A 22,713-nucleotide genomic window follows, 5' to 3' on the forward strand; every position below is an offset into this window, starting at 1 on the left:
AACTATTGACAGAAAATTAATGTTTACATATGACACTACATAGAATTTGCATTAAAAAATCTCATGTAATGAGAAGACGCAGAATTTTCCCAGAAGGACACTTTATCGTGCACCAGAACGATACTGGTGCTTTCATGTTTGTTTATCAGTATTGCTGTCAATGTATGTGCTAAAGTCTATTGAAATATAAATCTTTGCAGAAAGTTAAATCTTATCAGACAATTTGCAATGAGAAACAATCATTTCAGCATAATTACTTTATGTATCCCAGGGGGTATTTAGTTCTATTGCGCAATTAAAATAAAACCTATGAAAGTTGTGGGACACAGAATAATATCAGCCTAGGGTCAGAAAATAAATAATAGACTTCTTTCCTGTTATGAGTTTATATACATAATCATCATAAAAGATAATAAAATCATCTTAGTCTTCTGTAAATACCAGATCTGCCTAAACACTTTAAAGGTGTGGGTGTTCCTTGACTGCTTTCTTTGTACTGTATTTTTTATTTGGCTGGGCTTTTTGTAGATGACTGTACAGATATATTTTTCTCATACATCTAAATACAATAGATATTTTCAACAGTGTCATGGTAGGGCCTTAACTTATGATGAATAATAAAATATTGTGGTCTTAGCTATGCTATATAAATATGATATGCAAGAATAACCATACTTAAAAATCATATGTTGACATTAAAGGTTTGGATCAATTTTTCAACTTTACATATGCCAAAAATCGCTCTTTTTATAAAGTTTCTCTCTATATATATAATATGCTAATTTCAACAACCCTCAAAAAACAACTTTTCTTTTCCAAAATATGAATCATTCATTTGTTTTACATCCTTCTATTCTAATACATGGTTGCTAAGACCCATTCCTTATCCCAACAGAATCAAACGCAAGGTTTGGTATGGATTGGATGCCGGTTCATCACAGAACATTCCCACACCCATGCCATGTGGTATAGCGGGCCTGCAGCTTAGAAAAAGTGGCTATTTTAAATAAATAAATAATTGAGCGTGTTCATGGTGGGGAGTGGAGCTGGGGCAAGCAATCTGCTGAGAAGACAGTTCATCTTTATGTTGGTGTGAGGCAGTCAGTTGTCTGTGTGTTGCCTTGCCGGCATTTGAAGCACAGATATCAGAGCAGAGGTTAAAGAAAGGAAGGAAAAAAGAAATGAAGGCAGTAGGAGCCAGTGCAAGCGAGCTCAAGAGTGGGAGAAGGCAGGTAGCTGTGAAGGAGAGCCCCTTGATGGGAGTTAGTGTCCTTCACCCAGGGGCTAAAGGAGTGATCGCTCTGGCTGAGCTCCTTGCAGAGCCAGAGTGATGTACAGTATGTTAAAAGGGACAACTCGCAGTGTAAGTGAGTGCCATGGTCTTTGGACACCAGAACCTAGGTCTGGAGTGGGAGCCTTGCTATAGCCATGGGACCTGGACCTGTGGAAAGTTGGCTGTGTTTGACTAATTTAGTGTCACCAATGTGTCTAACCTTCAGCTTTGGTTTCTGGTAAGAAACCAGGGTAGCCAGAAAAAAAAACTCATAAGAATCAGTAACATAAACTTTTCAGAGATAGCACGTGTGCCTGAACACTTCACCTGTGCCATTGTGCAACTCTATCTTTGTTACAGCTATAAGTCCAGTTTTGAAAAATAAAAGTGATCAGGGATCTTTAGTGCATATACACTCTTTAAATTCTTCATTGCAGCAAACAATTAAATCAAATTAGACAGGTCCTAAGAATAACTAAGCCAGCTTTAATGCATAGTAAAGTAGGTATTTCAAGCTTTTCACAAACCTCTGTAGAGTATTGAGTGTTTATTTATTTGTTTGTTTTTATTACATCTTTGACAACTGCCTTTAGAAAGTAAAAGGAACATGCTATATGGATATTTAAAAACCTATTTTTCAAGTTCGCTATCGTCATCATTTGCAGTTGCCAGGATTTTGCAGAAGACAGACTCATTTTTGCTCGTGATGTGGGGGTCACAGATTAGCACAAGGGAGAAGGAAGTGAGTCCAGATTTCTGAAAAAATCAGCTTTATTGTTGTGAAGACAGGCATATTCTCAAAGAATTTATTCAAATGGGAGCTGTCACTCAAACACACACAGCATGCAAACAGGGATGATGACGTCATCCTGCATTCGCTCCCATTCCAGATTGAAAGAACAGATAGCCATCCTGTACAAGAGATTAGACAGGAAGTGAGCACACAGCCAGATCAGTGGCCAGTTTTAAATATTCTCCGCATCATCCACCAGATGACAGGTGAGCCAGTGAATTTGAAGTTGGACTGGCAGCAGACAACCAATTCCTGCCTGTTTCAGTGCACAGCATGGTTATTGGAAGGGGGAGGGGGGTGCCAAGGTCTCAAATCTCACTATATATCTATAGTATATCTTGATCAACCACAACATTAAAACAACCTGGCTAATATTGTGTACATTCCCCTGAAACAACTCAATGTTCCTCAAATCATTCCTGAACAATTTTTGCAGCGTTGCAGGTTGGTGAAAGAGGCCACTGCCATCAGGGAATAATACTTTTGCCATAAAGACATGTACTTGTACATGATCTGCAACATTTTTTAGGTAGAAGGTACATTTCAAAGCAATATTCACATGAATGCCAGGACCCAAGGTTTCCCAACAACCCATTGCCCTGAGCTCCACACTGCCTCTGCCAGCTTATTTTTTTCCCATAGTGAATCCTGCTACCATCTCTTCCCCAGGTAAGCAACACACACTCTTATAATATAAAAGAAAATGTGGTTCATCAGACCTGACCACCTTCTTCCATTGCTCCATGGTCCAGTTCTGATGCTCACGTTCCCATTGTAGCTTCTTTTGGCAGTGGACAGGGGGCGGCACAGCATGGGCACACTGATTGGTCTATGGCTATGCATCTCCATATGCAGCAATCTGCAATGTATTTTGTGTTCTGATAAAACATTTAATGGCCAGCATTATGTTTTTCACAATTTGTGGTATAGTAGCTCTTCTGTGGGACCACACCAGATGAGCTAGCCTTCACTCCTATCCCACATGACTGAGTCTTGTGCACCCATGACCTTGTTGCTGGATAACCAGTTGTCTTTCCTTGGATCACTAACCACTGCATACCAGAAACACTGCACAAGACCTGCCATTATAGAGATGCTTTGACCAAGTCATCAAGCCATCACAATTTGCAAACCTTGTCAAAGACGCTCAGATCCTTATGCTTTCAACACATGATCTTCAAGAACTGACTATTTACTTGCTGCATAATATATTCCACCTCTTGACAGGTGCTAACAGTTTGAATGTTCTCCTACTCACCACCCTCTTGTTAACTGTACCTTTGTCCTAGTTTACTGTAGCCCCCACCGGTAAGCTTATCTGCCTAGTCTAAAGGGTGTGTAATCTAAACTTTACACAGAATGACTTCTGGGCCAGTCCCTGGAATCTTGTGGTGTCAGCACTGCTCGCTGGAAGTCCTGGAAGTTGTACAATAGTTCTGTCGTTTGGCTTCAGGTAATAATGCATTACTTAGTTCTGCTTTAATGGGTTTGAGCAGTGCTCTGGCTCAGTTGTCCACCTGTCTGTTAGGGCAAATACCTTTTGCTGTCTACTAGTCCTTCAGAACCTCTTTCTTCGTTCAGTATCCACAGAGGCACTCTTATACCCTTTCTAGAAATGCATAATTCCCTCCAATAGTAGCTGTTTACCCACATTAACACTTAGAGGAGTCTTCCAACAATTGATTAAGGCTCCTCATTTAAAGTACATATTGTGTCAGGTCATTTTCTGGAATGTGGTCCTTCTAACCCTTACAACTCCATGCCTGGTGGGCAACTTCTCTCTCTCCCTCTTGCTTTCTTTTATATATATAACAATAGGTTAATTATTGCTCAATTTTAATTATTGGTTCTTAAAAAATAATCACTATTGAATGGTAAGGTAATGTGTTTTAAGAAATGACAGATGAAGGAAAGAGACAGAGCAGAAAATCACTTTCAAAAGGAAAGGAATACATTTTTGCCAGATGACAGTCAAGAGTCTGATTTACTAAATAGCAGTTAACTCCATTGAGACGAGATTTTCTATGCCTCTGGCACAACGCTCATTGTGTTTTCTTAGGGTTACGACATATTCACTGAGTACAATACTTGGAAAGACATAGTTTATAACTGGGATCATTAGCCTATTGGTTACATCGATTGCCTTGGGAATAAGGGAAGCACTAAATCTATCAAAACAGCTTCTTGACAACTGAATCTTATTAAAGGTGTGTGTTTGAACAGCTGCAACTAAAGTGGAGAACATTTGGTTTTAAGTAAATATGTTTTAGTCAAAAAGAAAAATTGCTTGTTATATATTGTTGTGGAAATAATACATTTTATTGGCGGGTAAGGATGTATATATGAAGATTTCTTGTTTTCATCTAAATAAACTGTTTCTAGGAGTGTGGAACATTAAATTGCTCCCTTAATCAGCTATGCAGAGACATGTTGCTACCCACTGTATTAATACCATAGCTATGACTTATAGTTAGTAACCTTTAGGCACATTTTTTTTTTTCCTAAGAACAAGTTTTTTCAAGATGGACTAAATGATATTTTGCAAATTAATCTCATTTAAAATTGTACATTATCAATGTTTTTGAAGTGTACTACTCAGTAACAGCTTCTAAAGCTTATTAGAGTGCAGCAAGACAACTGTTAGTAGACCTTGAATCATTTATTCACACTGCTTTTGAAATGTATGCAGCTTCTGCAGTTTTAATATTATTGTTATGACCATACCACATTTGATATTCATTGGTTATTCCTTGAGTTCTTTCGTATGCCTAAAGCTACTAACAAGCATACATTCCAGTATGATCACTGACAGATATATGGTGTCTGTCTGCTGAACAACTGAAATAATCACCCTAAGTTGACATGCCTTCTCCTCAGGGTGTAGTCCCCTCATTCACCCTGTGAATGACACAGTTTGCTGTTACATGCCAGCATTAAGATGGCATTCTGTAAATCAAAGTCACTGTCCTAAAAGTAGCTGAAACTAGTTTTATTCCGTTTGCAACTTCTGTTTGATTCATATTATTATAATTATTATTTATTCGTTGTTCATAAATTGCTTATCATTAATGGAATAGCTGTACATCTGATTTCCAAAACATACTGTATTCTCACAGGTTATGCAACTTACACTGAGCCTCAAACTGAGTGGACTTGAAACCTTGTGCTGTGCAATCATTTGTCTTCACCAAAGTGTTGTTATGTTACTATTCGCAGAGTTACCCAGAATTGCACAGGTGAAAAAATAGAAAGCCAAAAATTTAAAAAGTGCTTAAAATGATATATTTCTAAATTTTATTACCCATAGCTTTATTATTCCTCTACTAAATAATTAATGTTATGTTCTGGGATGACTTTAGAAACATGGCAAAAATACTGAGAGAATTAAACTCTGATTACTGAGTTGGAAAGTAAAAATACTAACCATTCATCCAAGCAACCTCCATCACAATGCAGGAAACGGGATGAGATTTTGCTCTGTTAATGATTAGTTTTGCCTTCAACAATAGTGGTAATTAATCAGATAATTTGACAAGACTTCTACTTTATTAACCTTAACTTTCTATGTTGCAGGAAGCTGGTCTCCAGCCATAGGACTTCTGTCAAGGTTACTAAAGCACACTCATTTTAAGAAACAGAATAATACAATGTATTAATAAACACAAGGATTATAAAACGATGGTAACTGCATGTATATGTTGACATATAAGACAGGACACAGCAGACTAAACAGACAAACATAATAATAATAATGGCTGGCTGTTTACTTGCTATCTTAAGTTCTAATTTATATTGGCACAGAGTGATAGTTTTACGATGCCAAGTCTTTAATGATGTCAGTTATTGTGTAGAATTGCTGCTGTGTTGGTGCTCCGGGTTCAAGTGGAGGATTCATCTTGCTTTGGAGTCTTTTCTGCATGATCCTTTGTTTGTGATGTTCTGTGATGCTACCTTCTCAGACTGTTTTCAGCTGATAGGCCCTTTGCTGTATCATCTGCAACTTCATAGGGATTAGCATAACTCTGGCACAAGAGCTTAGATGCTGAAATTCCCTTCTTGAAGTAATGGCAGCTTCTTAGACCTTACACATTACTGGCACACAGCTTTGCCTTGGCAGACTGGATCTTAGCTCTCTGGTCCACAAAGAAAAAATATTGTTAGTTTCAGCTACCGAATCAGATAGTGACTCATCAACTTTTAGTTTCAGAGGGTCATTTGAGACGGTGTGAGAGCAGAATGCTCCCCTGAGAGTTTCCTCAAAGTGCCCTCAGAATTCTCCTGAGAGATAAGTGAGTGTGTCCCTCTGACTGAGAGTATATGTGGATACCGCTAGTTTATGAGAAGGGTTAGGAATTCTAACCACTCCTGATTAGATTAAAGTCACTTCCAGTTACAAAGTCAGTGTCTCCACTAGGCAAGTTCCTCTCTCCATCCCAGTTGTCATTCCTTGAATTAGAGGCCTTTGTCCTTCTTTGAGTCTGGCTCATGAAGTCTCTGCAAAGACATCACTGCAACTCTGATTTACACATTTGTGTAAAGGTAGTTCCTGGTATAAGCTAGAGTTCAGTCACTTAATTTGGAATGTAAGTGGGAGTTTGGTGCAGTTGGATGTCTGTTACATCTGCTGTCTTAACAGGCCTGGTATGCCACTAATGTCTAGCAGATTTGGGCAATGCCCATTTTGTTCCACAGCAATTTCTACTGCTAGATCACAACTGTAATATTTCATATCACTCACTATTTTGTCACTGTCATTCTGTATTGTGCCTTTGCCTGGATATTAATTTTAAATACATTCTTATGAGTAAATAGTCAATTATTGCAAAGCATCATAGCTTAGCCAGTGTAAATTATTGTGTTTGAACTAAATATGGTCATTGATCATAATCTGTTATAAGATTTAAGTCAGCTGTGCAATTACGACCTATTACTGCAACCTGAAGCTGGCCCATCCCTGCAAGGGTCAAAGCCAAAAGTTATATTTTAAAACCTTAGACTTATGGTGTGACATTCCTGTGTACTGCATGCCAGATCTGTGAATAAAGAACAAGCAAACCAATAGAGATTTAAATATTATTAATTCATAATATTATATTCCAAAAATCTATCCCAATTTAATCTCAAGAATTAAAAAAAATGATATACATTTCTAAGAGAAACCTGTTCATTGTAACTCTTTTGACAGTTTTTTTTTTATTTGTCTTTGTTTCTAATTGCAACCAATCATAATCTTAATTCTATGCCATTGTTTCTGTGTTATTTTGAAGCAAATGATATTTACAGTGGTGTTCCTCAAAATGCATTAAAGGCATGTGTGTAGCATAACATAAAATTACCACAAATTCCTCATATCCAGTTGATAAGAATCATTTTGGCTGGAGGCTTTCCAACCAGCAACAATTTTGGAAGAGAGTTCCAGCACATTGCAGGATGAATTCAGGCTCACAAAGCTGTTAACCTAATATACTCACACATATCTTTAGGGATTTAGGAAGAAAACCAAGATAACCAGAGCAAAAACCACACAAACATAAGGGGAATGTGTAAACTCCCCATAGACAATAACCGGATAGAGGATTGGAACTAAACAGTCTATAACCATGAGATGATATACTGTATATGATTCTTTTCCCTTTCAGATGGAATGAAAACAAAATTGAATGCACAATGGCTTTGTTGTTGAGCCTGAGAATGTAAACTTTTTCATTTGTTAAGAGTGGAAGCATCATTTCCTTTTTCATTTTGTAACTGCATTTTAAACTTGAACTTAATAATAATAATATGTGTTCAATTTACTGTTTTCATTATATTGTATTAGCAGGTTTCTTTTAGAAGATTCTTTAAAAACACTTAGCACTGTTTTCATTCCACATCCCAGAGATACAGTATGTATGCTAGGTTGATCGGGACTTGTACATTTTCTCAGTGTGAGTGCAATTCTGCCGAGTGATAGACTGTTACTTGATTCAGGGTGAATTTCTAACTTGTGCCTTGTACTGCTTTGATAGTCTCTGTTTCTCCACATTGTTATATTGGTTTAAGTGGGTTCAGTAAATAATTTGATTAATTGATGGTGTGAGGGTCAGCACGTATGTGCTGGTGTTCTGATCAGGATTGGTTCTGATATTTTACCTGGCTGGGAGGCCAGCATGGAGAAATGACGGGGATTATTTAAATTACATCCCCTGAACTGCTAGGTGGCAGCAACCTGGGAGACAGGCCCACCAGTTGACACCCAAAAGGCATGGTGGGAATTGTAGTGCAGTAGAACAACCCTGTTGGGGTTCCTGGGTTCCACCAGGGAGTGCTACGTGAAGCTGTGTTCCACAGGTTTTGGGACCTTCGATGGACCCACAAATTCTTTCATCGGGATACATCCTGGCTCTGGACGTACCCCTGAGCTTGAGATAAAAGGAACTGCCCTGCCACATTTGGTGAGATGAAGTTGGAAAGAAGGAAGACAAAGCTTGACTGGAGGTTTGGAAGAGAGGAAAAGAAAGAGAGAAGATGTATTTTGTGTGTCAGAAACCCATTGTAAAGGAATTAGTTGTTAAATAAATAATTTATTTAAACCCGGGACTGTGTCTGTGTGGTGGTGTCTGAGGTTAGGGAGGCTGCAACACCTCCTACTTGTCACAATGAACAAAGCAGTATGTTTTCCTCCTATTGCTCATTAACATGCAGTCTGGCTTTACTGGTTACTCTAAATTAGCACTATGAGTGTCTGTGAGTTTTGGTGCACACAAGTGTTGGGATAGTTCCCAGCTCGCCACAAGCCTAAATTGGATTAATAAGGTTCAGTAAGCAGATGGATACACTTAACAATAACATGTCATATTTATTTTAGAAAATTGCTGAAAAGCTTGTGAAACATAGATTGGTAAAAGTGTGTTTTAGGTCTTTTAGTGAAACTATACTGTAAAGCCAACAGACTTACCTGAAGGGTGACCGCCTGAATGACAGATACCTATTACAAAAGATGAGAAAGCACTGCATTTTACAAGTTTTTGAAAGATTCATAGTCCATTCTACAATCTCAGGAAGATTCAAGAATGGAAATGGAGATGTTCAGAGGAGAGACTAAATAGAAGCCTAACACAGAAGATATCATCTTGTCTGTGGTGGATCAGAGAGAAAGTGTGTGACAGTAGGATAGACAACTGGAGATACTGGCTGTGTTATATAACGGGGAAACTGTGCTAGAGTAGCCGTTTGTAACTCCCAATGGGTATTTGTTATTTTATGAGGCATTTCACATTGCTTCTAACAGTGGAAAATTACAACTGGGGTATTAGAATTCCCAAAGTATACATGTTATGATTGGTCATTGTTAAATAAATGTGTCTTAAATGCTGTTAAGTGTATGCATCAGTCTTTCCATCTCGGTATTCATTGTAATATCTCAATCCCATAATAAACTCTTATCTGCACAGTTTGAAAACTTTGTGTGTTACATTTGCCCCTAACTGCCCTGCTTGAATTACCAGTAGGTATTCGTACAGCATATACTGTCATTTTTTCCTTTCAGTGTATCACACCAATTCAATGAATTGTGTTATTTATTGCATTCTAAACTTCCCCAGAGGTTGCTTTTAATTATGTTTCTCTTTAATGTAAATCCATTTTTTTATGCCAAGCCCACAATTATTTGTGATTATCATTAAACAATTTTTTTGGTTTATTGGTGGAAACTATTCCCTGTGGTGTCTTCTTCTAAAAGCCCTTGCCAGTTTTTGGTCATGTTTTTTGAAATAATCTTATTATAAATCATGTTTTATATTCCCTAGTGTGCAGTTGTCTTTTTTGATTTTTTTTATTTCTTAGCTTATATGTGGCTTTTGTTTTGTTAAAAAGGATTTTTCCTTCACATCCATGACATGCAATTTGCAGTGTGTTTTGATGTTGAGTATGTTGACCATTTAGAAATCCGTAGCAAGGTTGAAAAGAGAGAATATTCTTCTATTTTGTGATATAGCTTTCTATTCTAACTGCTACATCTTCTTACCTGAATGCGAAATGTCTCTTATAAGCAGGCTTTGCCATTTATGCATTGAATTTTGATCAGTACAAATACAAATTCTGTTTTTTCCTGTGTTCATCCCTGAAATGTATAAAGGAAAGGTACAATGTGAAGGTTTTACATTTTTGCTTACTGAACTTAACAACCTTAAGTATAAAGTACAATTAAGCTTTCCATTATTACTTTTAAACCCTTCGGCACTTACATTCAGGAATTCATGCGTTAATCTTTGGAATTCTTAGACCTAAATCTTGCTACATAAATATTGATGAATCTATGGTCTATGGTTATTTGAAAACAGTTCAGTTAGCAAGCTTTTCAAACAAAGTGGTTATAATCAGAATTACAGAAATGGTGTCAGGATTTACAGTAGCCGAGTCTCCACTCCGGGACCTTAAAATATTTCTGCTATTTGATCCTGGGCCCTCCTGTCTTTCTCTGTGCCTATGCAACTTTAGTTAGGCAGCAGTCATAAGATGGAGGTAAATATCTAGAATTAAAATACTTTGCAAAAGGCACCATTTTAAGCTGTCCAAGTGCTCAGGTCAGTTATTGAATTCATTGATACCTGTACATTTATCATCCTCAGAATTTTCTCCTTTTCAAACCAGCTTGTCCTGATAAAGATTTTCATGACCATGAGATGTTGCACCACACTGCCTCGACTTTTCCTGTTTGTGTGTGTCAGGCTGATGAGAAATGGAATGAATCAACTACAGACTCAAAAAGAAAGAGCATAAAAATACAGCACGGTTAGTTCGGTTGCATCACAGCCCCAAAGTCCTGAGTCTGAAGCCAGACCCTATCTCTATCCTTGCTGAGTTCGCATATTCTCTCAATGTCTGGACATTTTTTTTTTCTTTCTCTTCAGGAAGTTGAGTTTTCCTCCTACATCTCAAAGACATGCATGTTAAATACTGGAAACTACAAAATAGCCCCATATGTTCCTTGAAATGAGCTACTGTCCTGTCCACGACTGTTTCCTTCCACATACCTGGTGCTGCAGGCAGCAGACCTGTAGTACCTCACCACCTACAATCCTGTGCTGGATGGAGCTGTTTCTGTACTTGATGGATGGATATTCATCACAGCAATGACATCTATACAGTGGTTCTACAACTATCCCTTTTACTTTAATGACAGCATTAATCAGGCTTAAAAATATAAGACCTTCTTTCCTACTTTAGAAATTAAAAAATGAATAAAGGTAGCTTAAAGTCTAATTACATCGTGGTATTCAATAGGTATTATTTCTGGTGTTATCATTTTATTAATTTTGTCACCAGAAATAGAGTTGCTCTACTTCTGCTGCTGATAACTAATACCTTAACATTTAATGAAGCCGAGGATTGCAGGTGAAGGTAGTGACGGTGCCAGAGTGGTCAGACTAATTTCCTTTGTTTATTTGACAAAAGGTTAGACTCAAGATGAATGATTGTGGACCTTTTACTTTGCATTGCAAATGGTGACCGCACATTATTACGGTTAATGCCTTTGAAGTTAATGGATTTAGGCTTTAATAATGTTGTACAAAACCAGCATGTTTTATCACTTTTACATTTGCACGGTAGCTTTAAAAAATAATAATAAAGAGATGCATTTTAATTCACCACTGATTTATGAACACATTACTTTTCCTTTAATGAGCAGACTTTTTATTGCAGCCTGAAATAAATGATGGACCTGTTTTGCAGAACAAAGAAGAATCTGTTAAAAATCAAGTCAGCAATGTAATGTTTTGAAGAAAAAAAGCAAAAAGAATAAAATAAGTGCTGTCATTTGTTTTACCACCATATCAATAATAGATGCTTTCTGCAAGCAGATTGTTAAACAATTTAATAGAGGTTGGAACATGATATGGTATATTATTCTCTGTAGTGCTTGACAAAAAGAGGAGTGGACCATAAAAGAGTTTCTGCAGCTTTACTGAACCTTTATAAATGTTGATGTGACTGAATGACAGCATTTGATGCCATTAATCCTCTTGTTCTACCTTTCTTAGGCCACTTTGCACGATTTGGAGCAGAGACGTCCTCAGCTGGATGATTTGATCACGGCTGCCCAAAATCTCAAAAATAAGACAAGCAATCAGGAGGCTCGGGCAGTTATCACCGATCGAAGTGAGTAATGTATTTCACATTCACTACTGCTCAGTGCAGAATGAGTTTCCTGTTTTCACATGGCCATTATGGCCATTCTATTTGGCCAGTCAGTTTTAAATATTTGTTAAACGTACTGCGGCCTGGGGTGCAGAATACTGTGAACAAGGGTTGAATGTTGTCCTGACTACATTTTCAATCTTCGTTTGCCTTTTCCCATTACTTAGTAGATAATAAAGCAGTTATAAACACAAGTTCAGTACAATTTAATAGTATGGGAACCTTAAGGGTGTCTATTTTCAGTCAAAACACCTTTATTATGTTTCTGTTTATGTTTGTAGCTTTCATCAAGGTTAATTAGTTTGATTGACAATACAAGTTTTGAATTAAAAAAATATATACACACAAAGTGTGTATTTTTTGCAGGATGAGAGTTGAGCCAGCACCACCAATAAAGCAAATTAGCCATCTGGCTAGGGTGAAGATCATAGTGGTGGTAAAACCCAGTCCCACGGGTTAGCTACTGAACAGTCGGAATAACACACTACTAAGCTTGGCCTAGGGCACAAAATAACCTAGCACAAGCATTGGATGAGAGGTGTTAAAAGTGTAAGTTGGCAGGGGAAATATTTGTGGCTTTTACATTTACAATAAATCACCATCAACAGGAACATCTTTGACACCTGGTTATGCAAGTAATTATGCAGTAGAAAGAAAACAGGGACGATTGGGCTGGAACCTTCAGCAAGTTAAATGTATGACTGTAAGTCAAAAAGAAAATGAGTACCGAAAGAATAAGTTTACACATAATTCTTTGACATTGCCTTCTAGATTATTAACACACTTTGTCTAATGGTTACATACCTGTGTGCAGATTTCACCACAAATAGCCAGTCTGTTCAGTCTTTATCTGAGATGCTCATCTGGCCATTCCCAATCGTTTCAATCCTTTTGTAATGAGTAGTGAAGCAAAACTTTTGACATTAACAATGACCCACTTAATGGTTTTCGAATGATGTTTCTTTCCTAGAGTATACAGGGTGGTCCAGATCTAATCATGCAGATCCAGATCGTCTGGATGACTTTGATTTATGTGGGGATTATTCTAGTTCGGCACAAAGACAATTCTTCATGTCGTCAGTTTGCACACTTCTCGATGGTGCAGGATTTTTTGGGTGATTTTCTATGTAACAAACTTAATAAGTTATAGCGTAATGAAAATTGCATAATTAGATCTGGACCACCCTATATATAAAACCAGGGAACTCCAGTTTCATTTCTACAACTTGCCTGAATAAGGGGCCTGAGTTTCTTCAAAAGCTTGCATATTATATTGTGTTCAGTTATCTATCTATCTATCTATCTATCTATCTATCTATCTATCTATCTATCTATCTATCTATCTATCTATCTATCTATCTAATAAAAGGTGTAATTTTGCTTGACTTCTCATTGCATCCAAAATGGCTAACAACGTACATCACTGTACCACTATAATCCTTTTGTAGATACTTCGGTGAAGCAAATTGTTGTTTTGATTCTGTACTGGATCTTGGATCTCTGTTCCTAATGAACCTGCAGCTCATATAAAACATAACAATACACTGCTCTTTTTTTTGCATACAGAAAAGGAAATGATCACGTTAGCATCCAATGTCTTACACCTCCTTTCAAATTCAAATATGCTTCCTTATCCCATCACTTCATAATGTATCAGATTGCCTAGATTAAGATCCTACTGTAATAAAACTGTTTATGTGCTTAAAAAAAATAAGTTCTTTTTAAAAGGAAATCTGAAAAAAAAACTTTTATTGATAATATTGGGCTGCAGTTTTTAGTTTGCCCTTTAGCCAAAAATGTTCTCAATTATTTGATACATATCTGTCCCAAATTTTGATTTCTATTTGCTGTTTTAAAACTCTGCCAGTCCAGAAGTGTTTTATTAATTTAAAGATTCAAGGGCAGCAAGAATTTCCTGGCACAAGTGGGGTCAGCAGGGAAACCCACTGTGCCTTATGTGACTTCCTGCTATCCATTGCAATGGGCCTGTGACCAGGAGTTGCCTTGTCCCATAATTTGCATCTGGGAGTGAGGTTAGGAGTTATAAATGCTAGCTTTCAAGCAAGAAATTATCAACGTGGTGTCCCTCAGAAGTTCTAATCTTGGATTTAAATGCATCCTTCAGTCAAGCTGGGAGTTGGGAGTGTTGTATAAAGAAAGACCTTGAGTAGAAGGAGGATGTGAGCCGAAAGAAAGAGTGAACATGAAAGATGAGAGGAATACAAGACTTATTAAATTTACTGTATCTGATAGGTTGAACGCAACAATTGTTTGTATAAAGCTCCAGTATGGTTGTAAGTTTTCTGTATTTTTCCTTGGTATTTAGTACCATTTGTCTGAAATACTCTTGGTCCTTCATTTGGTTTTATCATTTTTGGTGTAATTAACCTTTTGTATTTTTAGCCTTCTTAGCATTTCTGTATTTAGGTTTGGGGAGCATCTCCTGTCCTACATCAGTGTCTTATTTTTATGCATATGTGCACAAATGTATTGATGATGGGGTTTCCCCTGCTACAGTATGTCTACTACACCTGATAAGTGCTCATTAACCATAATTTAATGCATTATTCTGAATAGTAAAATAAGTCTAAAAATAGTGAACTTCTGTTTTCTAAAATGCTAAATGTAAAAGACAAGGAAGGACCTTTTACTTATATTCTCTGTATGATATGGCTAAGCAGTGATATGTTACTCAAATTCTCATTAAACACACTGTAATTTTTTGCTATTCATGATTTTTAATTCTTCCTGTGTATTAGTATAGTAGTATTCTTTCTTTGAACTTTTATTAATCTTCTTTGGCAACTTCCTTTGGCAAAATACAAGTCTACAAATGAAAGAGTCTAGAAAGGAATTGTTCTTTTCTAAAAATATTACCAGTACTGCAGCATTCCCCTGTGACATATCAGAAAATGTTGAGTTGTATTCTTTAGTGTTAAGGAAAGCAGAACTCAGCATATTCCAGGCATTTTGCATTTATTTTAGTGCTTTAAATGAAATACCTGGTCAGCACTAGAGAGATCAGGAAACAGTACAATGTGCAATTAAAGTCACAGTCAAATAAACACTATATTAAAAGAGGAAGAAAAAAATAAGAATTCCAATTGTAGTTAGTATTTCCAGTAAGCAGATTGTTATACAGCACACTGAAAAGATTAGCTCATCCAACAAATATTTAACATAAATCAGATTTCTTGTACTCTTCCTGTTTATGCTGTCATAACATCATTTATGTAGTTTTAAATATAGCATACACTGGCAAACACATTGATTGAGAGAAAAATGATTTTCCTTCTTTAGGCTTGTAAGATATAAAACTAATAACATTTTCAGGACAGTTAATAAGTAAGGAATGTGAATTTGGTCCATCTGCAGACCATCTCCAAACCCTACAGTTCTGATTTTGTGCCTTTTCTTTATTCACACTTCCAATTTCCTAATTCAGTTGGCTCGGTTTGCGTCAATCTCATTCTTTTCTATGAAGTTTTTACTCAATCACCCTGCAGTCTTTGAAGAGTTACCTTGTCTGGCAAGTAGTCATATCTTAATAACACCAATCTCTAAATGAAACTCACTCCTCTTCCTACATTGGAGGTACACTAGTATCTCTAGCCCAGGACGCTTTTCAGTAGCAGGGATTTGTACTCTTCTCAGGAATGATGGTAAGGTAAATGAGGCACAATACAGAGAAATACTGTTTAAAAACTTGTACATGAGGTAGAGAGTTTCAAGAAGAAAATGACAGACAAAGACAGAGTAAAAGTTTAATGTAGTAGCACTTTGCAATCAGAATAGACATTATCCAGTCAAAAACTGAATGTGTAGCATTGCTTTCAATTGCAGTTTGAATGATTTCTTATAAAACCTTATTGAGTTGTCTTACAAATTTCACCTTTATACTGATCCAGGCTTCTACTTTTATAAGTAAATATAGGCAAAGTTTAATTAATTGTAAATTTGTAGACATTCGTGCTTCTGTACTATTCCAATTTAGGATCACTTTCAACACGGTAGAGTGGTAATTCCATCTGTAACCAAGATGTCAGAACTGCTGTGAATTATTGTTTGTCACACAGCTTGAATAATTTTGTCAGGAGAAACAGTCAAGTTTTGATGCATCATGAGTTGTTAAACCGAAAAAAAAAATCCAAAATATTTCCTGGAGGTTATTATTTTCATATGTAGTTCAGTAAATTACCAATACATGGGAGGAAAGATTAAAAAATTAGGGCATTTCATTTGTTAGGCCTGATGTGATTATTTTTACAATTAAAGGATAAGTTTTGGTGTTTTTGAGTTGAGGTTGTTTCTTCAAAATATAAATTAAAATGAACATACTCACAAAACACAAATCTGGGTGGATTTATTTAGAGGAATAAAGCACACAATTAGGTTTAAATACACTCGGTAGAAACTAATAAAATAGTCCTGTTCCAATGGGCAGTATTTTTTACTATCTGCGCTATGAACGTTTTCCCACCAATGCTCAGTACCCCACCTGTGCCCCTTGCATTAATTTTGTGCATTCTTGCCACCATCTTCTTCCTCGACTCCAAGCTTGTCTAATACTGAAAAGGAGCTACTAAAATCTGTCTGAACATAACTTCTGGGGTCATAAATGCCCTATGGAATTCCTTATGCTATCCCCCTAAAACTTAATTCTTTTGTCCATGCAGTTCTATGCCCCAGTCCTCTCTTAAATGGTAGGGCAGCCCTCCAGAGGTGTGTCTAATATAATAGATAACATAAGCAATGTTCCCATTGCCCTTCTGTTATTTTTACACACCCATAATGTCTATTTCCAAATCTTGTTGTATTGTCAAGGTATATAATACACCTCAGCAAGGATGTATCCAATAAACTGGCAAGACCACTGGAGATGCAATTGTAAGCGAACTTTCCATCAGGGCACCTAATGACCTCAGTCCTATGCCTGTCCTGGATGGACTAACTTGGGTTACAGTCTCAGTCCTGACAATATCTTACTTTACAAAATCTGAGCTCATTGCACAGAGATACTTTCATTAACATAAGTAAAGATATTGTCGGTGCCAATTTCTCTACAGCTGTAAGCAGTTCTGTGAAAAAGTTTTTGCTCTTCATTTACAAAATAACTGCAAATCTTTTGACACTGGGTTTTCAAGCCTTTCACTAATATTTGTTAAAGGACACCCAAGTTAATCAAATAACACTTTCACTTGTCCCATTTATTTTATGATACATTTATCACAAGCTAGTTCACGAGCTTCTTTTCCTTTTACCTTAAAATGTTATTCTTTATTGCTTGTTAACTTCCCAGATAAACACTCAACTGCATGTTAAATATGCTGTCAGCCATTTTAAGCGAACACATCCACTGAATAAATAATGACAATGACACTCACTGATCATTACGATGTGACATTTAGTACATTCAGATATTTCATTTGTTAAACAACTAGACTGCCAGTGCCCCAGTTTATCCAGAAAAGAAATTTGCTGTGACATTTTTCTGGCCATGGGAGCAAAAACAAATGTAACATAAGAAAAATTGACTGAAAGTTGTGTTTAACGTATCCAAGCAATCTTATGTGATTGTGTCTGGGTTTGTTATGTGCATTATAGGCAAAAGAGATGGCAAAGTTTGACCTGTTCTCCTTCATAATTTGACTTTGAGCATGCTGAGAATCTGGCATACACCTTTTTACAAATGGTGTTTTTTTTGTCATTTAAAAGATAACACTTTCATGTGTTTTTTTTAATAACAATTCACAAGTCATAAGTAGTCTAATGCTTTATAGAAGCCCTGCAGGTCTAAGCCAATTAACAATTGGCATCCTAACAATTATAATACAGAAGCCCCCACAATTTAAATCTTTATTTAAATACTAGCTGAAATACCCAGTGTTGCCTGGAAGGAAAATAAAGTGTTTTTGTTTTAATTGTTTGAGAAAAATATAATTAAGAAAAGCACAACTTTAAAAATTAAATTAGCAAACAATGAAGACTCACTAATGTGCTTGTCTTACGATCTTGTATGTATGTTATCATTCAGCTGATGCTCAGAATCGGCCAACTATTTAATTTCCAAAGCAACAGGGACACAGTGGTGCTCAAACATACAGAATGCTGGCAGTCACCTCCAGTTCGCCCTCTGGTGGTCATTCCAAGTGTCAGCTGGATGATAACATGCATACAAGACCGCAAGATCACCCCCACCCTTCCCAGAAGGCGGTGGGTTAGGGCTGATTTCACCCTACAGTATTTTTAGTCGACCAATGAGAAACATGTGTACCAAGTGTCATGAAAATCGTTCCAGCTGTTCGAAAGTGATGCTAGAACATACATACATACATATATACATTGACTTTTATATGGAGATTTTAGAACAAATACATTTTTATGAACATTTAAATTTGAATTTTTCATTTATTTAATTACACTAGTGTCAGACATTACAATTTACTATTATGTCATCACATTCATTATTTAGAAGTCGAATATATCAAATATTGTATTACTCATATAATTAAATATGCACATTTATTTCTGGCTGGATTGCAATGATGAATGTTTCTTTTCTGGATGTGTTTAGGTGTTTTGTGTGAATTTGCATTTTAATGGAATGTGTATCATGGGTATTTGCTGTCATGTGCCCAGTGCTATTAGATAATAATAATGATGTCAATAAAACATAGGTGTGTTTTAAGAAAATTGCAGTGCACACTTCTAGATTAGTATAGAAAAGAAGCTGCCATAAAACAGTAAACATCTATATTGTGTTCAGTGGATTTTGGAGAACACAAGCTTTATAGACTTAATAGATGAGTCTATTAAAAGTCTCTGTGGAAGTTCATCTCTCCACGTTATTACTCTTTGTTTGGAAATGTTGCTGGCTGTAACTCTGCAACAGTCCATCCAATGATATCACGTATGCAGAAATCTAAATTTGGTGGTTGTTTACTCTTTTCTTTTTCTTATGATGGAATTTTCAAATGTCAGTCTTTCTGGGAAGAATAGCAGCATGGCTGATGTTTTTGTATGTAAGCCCAGATATTACCCTTTACTCAGAATAACTTACTCTTTGACATTTCTTATAATTTGAGGATGTCACACACAAAATGCCACCAGATTGCTTTATATAATGTCCAAATGCAAAAAAAAATACACATATAGTATGTTCTTCTACAGAATGTGCTGTTTCAAATTGGCACATTCTCTGCTTTATTTCTAAACATTTATTGGTTTTGGCAAATGCATTACTAATATGGACCTTTTAAAGGCTACTAAAAATATATTTATCCTTGTGAACAGAAGTCTTTCCTACCATCTAAAAATAAGGCAACAATACATACAGTATTTTCAAAAAGGAGAAGGCCGCCTTTAAAATTTAAAATGTATTTTTTCCTGGATTTTTGCATATGTGCATCTAAAAGAATGCCGCAAATGGTAGTGCATGTGTAGATTTCCTTTCATTTCTATTTGATTGTAGTAAATAATTGTTTGACTCTGTCAGACATTGATTCCCATTTATGGTGTCACAACATGGTAATGAAATGAGACATCAAACACTTCCATGCTGGTATGTTTTAAGTTTTTGTTGTTGCTTTGTTTGTTTGTAGTTTTTGTAGCAGCACTTTTTCTTTTTTTTATTGAATAAAAATATTTAAAAGCTCAATTCAAGTGGCTGTCAAAAGATTGAAAAGAAGTGAAGACAGAGGATATCACTCAGGTCATTTCAGCAGCTTGTTACTGTCATGGTTGTCACTTGTAATGCCTTTTTAGCTTCATGTCTTTTTTCTATATTATGTTAAATCTTTCCTCATGAAAGTCAGCAGAAAAAGATCAAGAGATGAGTCTATAATAACTGGTAAATTCAACAGCTAGGTTTGCATTTCTGCAAAAGAATCTTAAAATAGGTTTTATCAGAATATATCATTTAGAAATTGAGCCCAGATGCCATGTTCAAAAACATAGGAAAGTTTGGGAAAGGTTGAGTGCTCTTGGTTATGGATTTAATGCCTGATTTTGTCCATACCCTGCTAGGTGGAGCAGGCGAGATGGGCAGCTACCTTAACAGCACAGAACCATTTTGTTAAGTAAAGATCAGTAATTTATGTTTTCGTTAAGCTCTAGTCTTAATGAAGTTGGAGGTTATGGTTATAATGTATTTGTATAAACTTGTGGGACAAAAGCTTTTTTTAACAATTTAAAAATATATTGCACATGGGAAAGGGTGGTATGGCCAAAAATTTATATCGGCATATAATGAAAATAAATCACGGTGTAATCAATGTGTATATACTTTTCAGATTGAATCCTGTTTAGATGCTTCTGTTGGCCCAAATTCATAAGTTAACAGTTGCTAGTTCTACTATAATGATGTTTCTTTTAATGAGGACCATTTTAGTCCTCTGAAGGAATTCCAAAATATCTGTCCTGTGCAAAATAATAATATAAGGAGAAACATATAGTGAACATTCACATGCCTTTTAAGGCACAGAATTTTGAAAAATATGTGTACTGTATACAGTATACAGTAAAAAAATGAAACAAGATTGACAATAAAGGAAACAAGCAAGGCAAATTAGACTTTAATACTTTAATATTGCCTTTGAAAGTATCTTTGTGAACATGAAGAAAAATTATATAAAGACAAGCCAAACAAACTGTACATCTACATTGACTAAATAGAGCCCTAGAATACAGGCTGCTAAAAAAAGCTTTCAGGCTTGTCACACTACTGAAATTAATTGATCTCGAGAGCATACGTGTCAATTTTCAAAATCGTCTTTCTACAGAAATTGATGTTGGTGGACAATTTTTAAAAGTGTATTCTAATGAGGAAATATCCTAATTGTACCAAACAAAACAACTTCCATTTCATTGCTTTCTGACCTTAAAAATATTGCAAATATGCAACATTTCAACATGCATATATCAGAAGATGCAAAAATAATACTTATTGTTGCCGGTTTATAATTTTAGTTATGCATAAAGTTTTTTCCTTGTTGCCCCTTTTCCTTTGGTGCCCTAAAAACATGTGCTTATTTTCCTTAATGGTTAATGTAGGGTTACCTTATTATTATTATAAACTGTGGAAAGTATGTGCATACAAATATTAAGTAACAAATGTATTTTCTATTGGCAGCACAAAATAACTGTCATTGGCTTTGTAGTACTTTATTTCCTAATTTTTCAAATCTCTCCATAATTTTTAGTTGCTCAGTAATTTAACGTTTTTAAAATGCATACATGAGCATTTTACAGTAAGTGTATTGAAAGTGCAATAACAGTTTAACCCCTTCAAAAATTGATAGTTTTAAGTTTTGACAAGAAAAAATGTAATGCTGTTTCATCGCTTCATACAGCATAAGAAATAAAATGTGACAACCTAAGGTATTACTTTGGAGGAACTGACATAACAGTTTAATAGTCCATGAAGGAACCGTTTATTGTCCTTTTAAGAAAGACCCTTAAGCAACTCCACTGTTAGACTTGGAAGACTCTGCTCTTCCTCTTCAAGGTAAGTCGCTGTCCTCACGAGCCTTCACACCACACCAGACGCCATCTTTACTTGTCAAGTCTGAGTCATACAGTCTGACCGGATGTGCTATTCATCACACTGGTTTTGCCCTCCCGACTGCAGAGACTCACCTTTCCTATCCCTCACAGGTCAAATCACTAAAATTAAAAGAAAAATGCACAGATTTTAACAAAATAGTCAGAGCACCCCTGTTGATGACGATTATTGTAGCATGCATTTTATGCAGTACACATGTGTTGATATACCTTAAATTCAATTGCTGAAGCAAACACACTATCCGTTTTAGGACATGTAGGCAATATGCTACTTAATTGTACGTAAACTCTCAAATGTAGCTATAACAAGTTGAAGCCTGTGTGGTTTTTCATCTCCAAAAGTTGTGCCAGCCTAAGCTGCGCTGTGTTCGAAAGACAAATAACCAAGATGGCTTCCTGATGTCTTTAACCGTAGTAGAAATGATACACGAAAATTTCTGCCCCTTGAAAATTTATACCGGTGCCTCGTTTCTACTTGCGTAGCACCCACCACTAACTGCAGATTAATTTAATCAAAACTTGCTCAAACTGCCCTGCCTAGTAAAAAATAGCTCAAGACAGAGTGCCTTTCTCTCCTTCCTTCCTGTTTGTATCAACTCACCAATCAGAATGAACGGAACAGCAATCTGTATAATACTGCAAAAGTTCTTATTAGGCATGATTCACATATTAGGCCATACATAAAGACATTTTCTTTAAAATACTAAAACAGTTGCACAACACAACATTTCCTGGTTCTGTTCATATGCATGTTTTACTTTTAAATGTATTTGCAAGTTTTTAACTAATTCTTAGCATGCTTATATACAGTACGGTACAGTTTTCTCCAAATCCATACCAGAAGAAGAATTTCATCCAATCTGTTTGATCAACTGTTATATCGGTCACTACTACAATAGACCAATAT

The 22,713-nt window shown here is 36.1% G+C and overlaps 1 protein-coding gene across 12 annotated transcripts in view; it reads left to right on the forward strand.

Moving 5' to 3' along the window:
* The window catches only part of dmd (dystrophin), a 2,654,580-nt gene that overhangs the window by 1,931,257 nt on the left and 700,610 nt on the right, over positions 1 to 22,713 (forward strand). For all 12 annotated transcript variants that reach the window (XM_039745194.1, XM_039745193.1, XM_039745197.1 and 9 more), the window contains one exon: positions 12,089 to 12,206. In XM_039745194.1, coding sequence (XP_039601128.1) covers positions 12,089 to 12,206 — 118 coding nt within the window. The remainder of the gene's footprint in view (positions 1 to 12,088; positions 12,207 to 22,713) is intronic.

This window comes from Polypterus senegalus, chromosome 2 (genome assembly GCF_016835505.1).
Source record: "Polypterus senegalus isolate Bchr_013 chromosome 2, ASM1683550v1, whole genome shotgun sequence".
Taxonomy (NCBI): Eukaryota; Metazoa; Chordata; class Cladistia; order Polypteriformes; family Polypteridae; genus Polypterus; species Polypterus senegalus.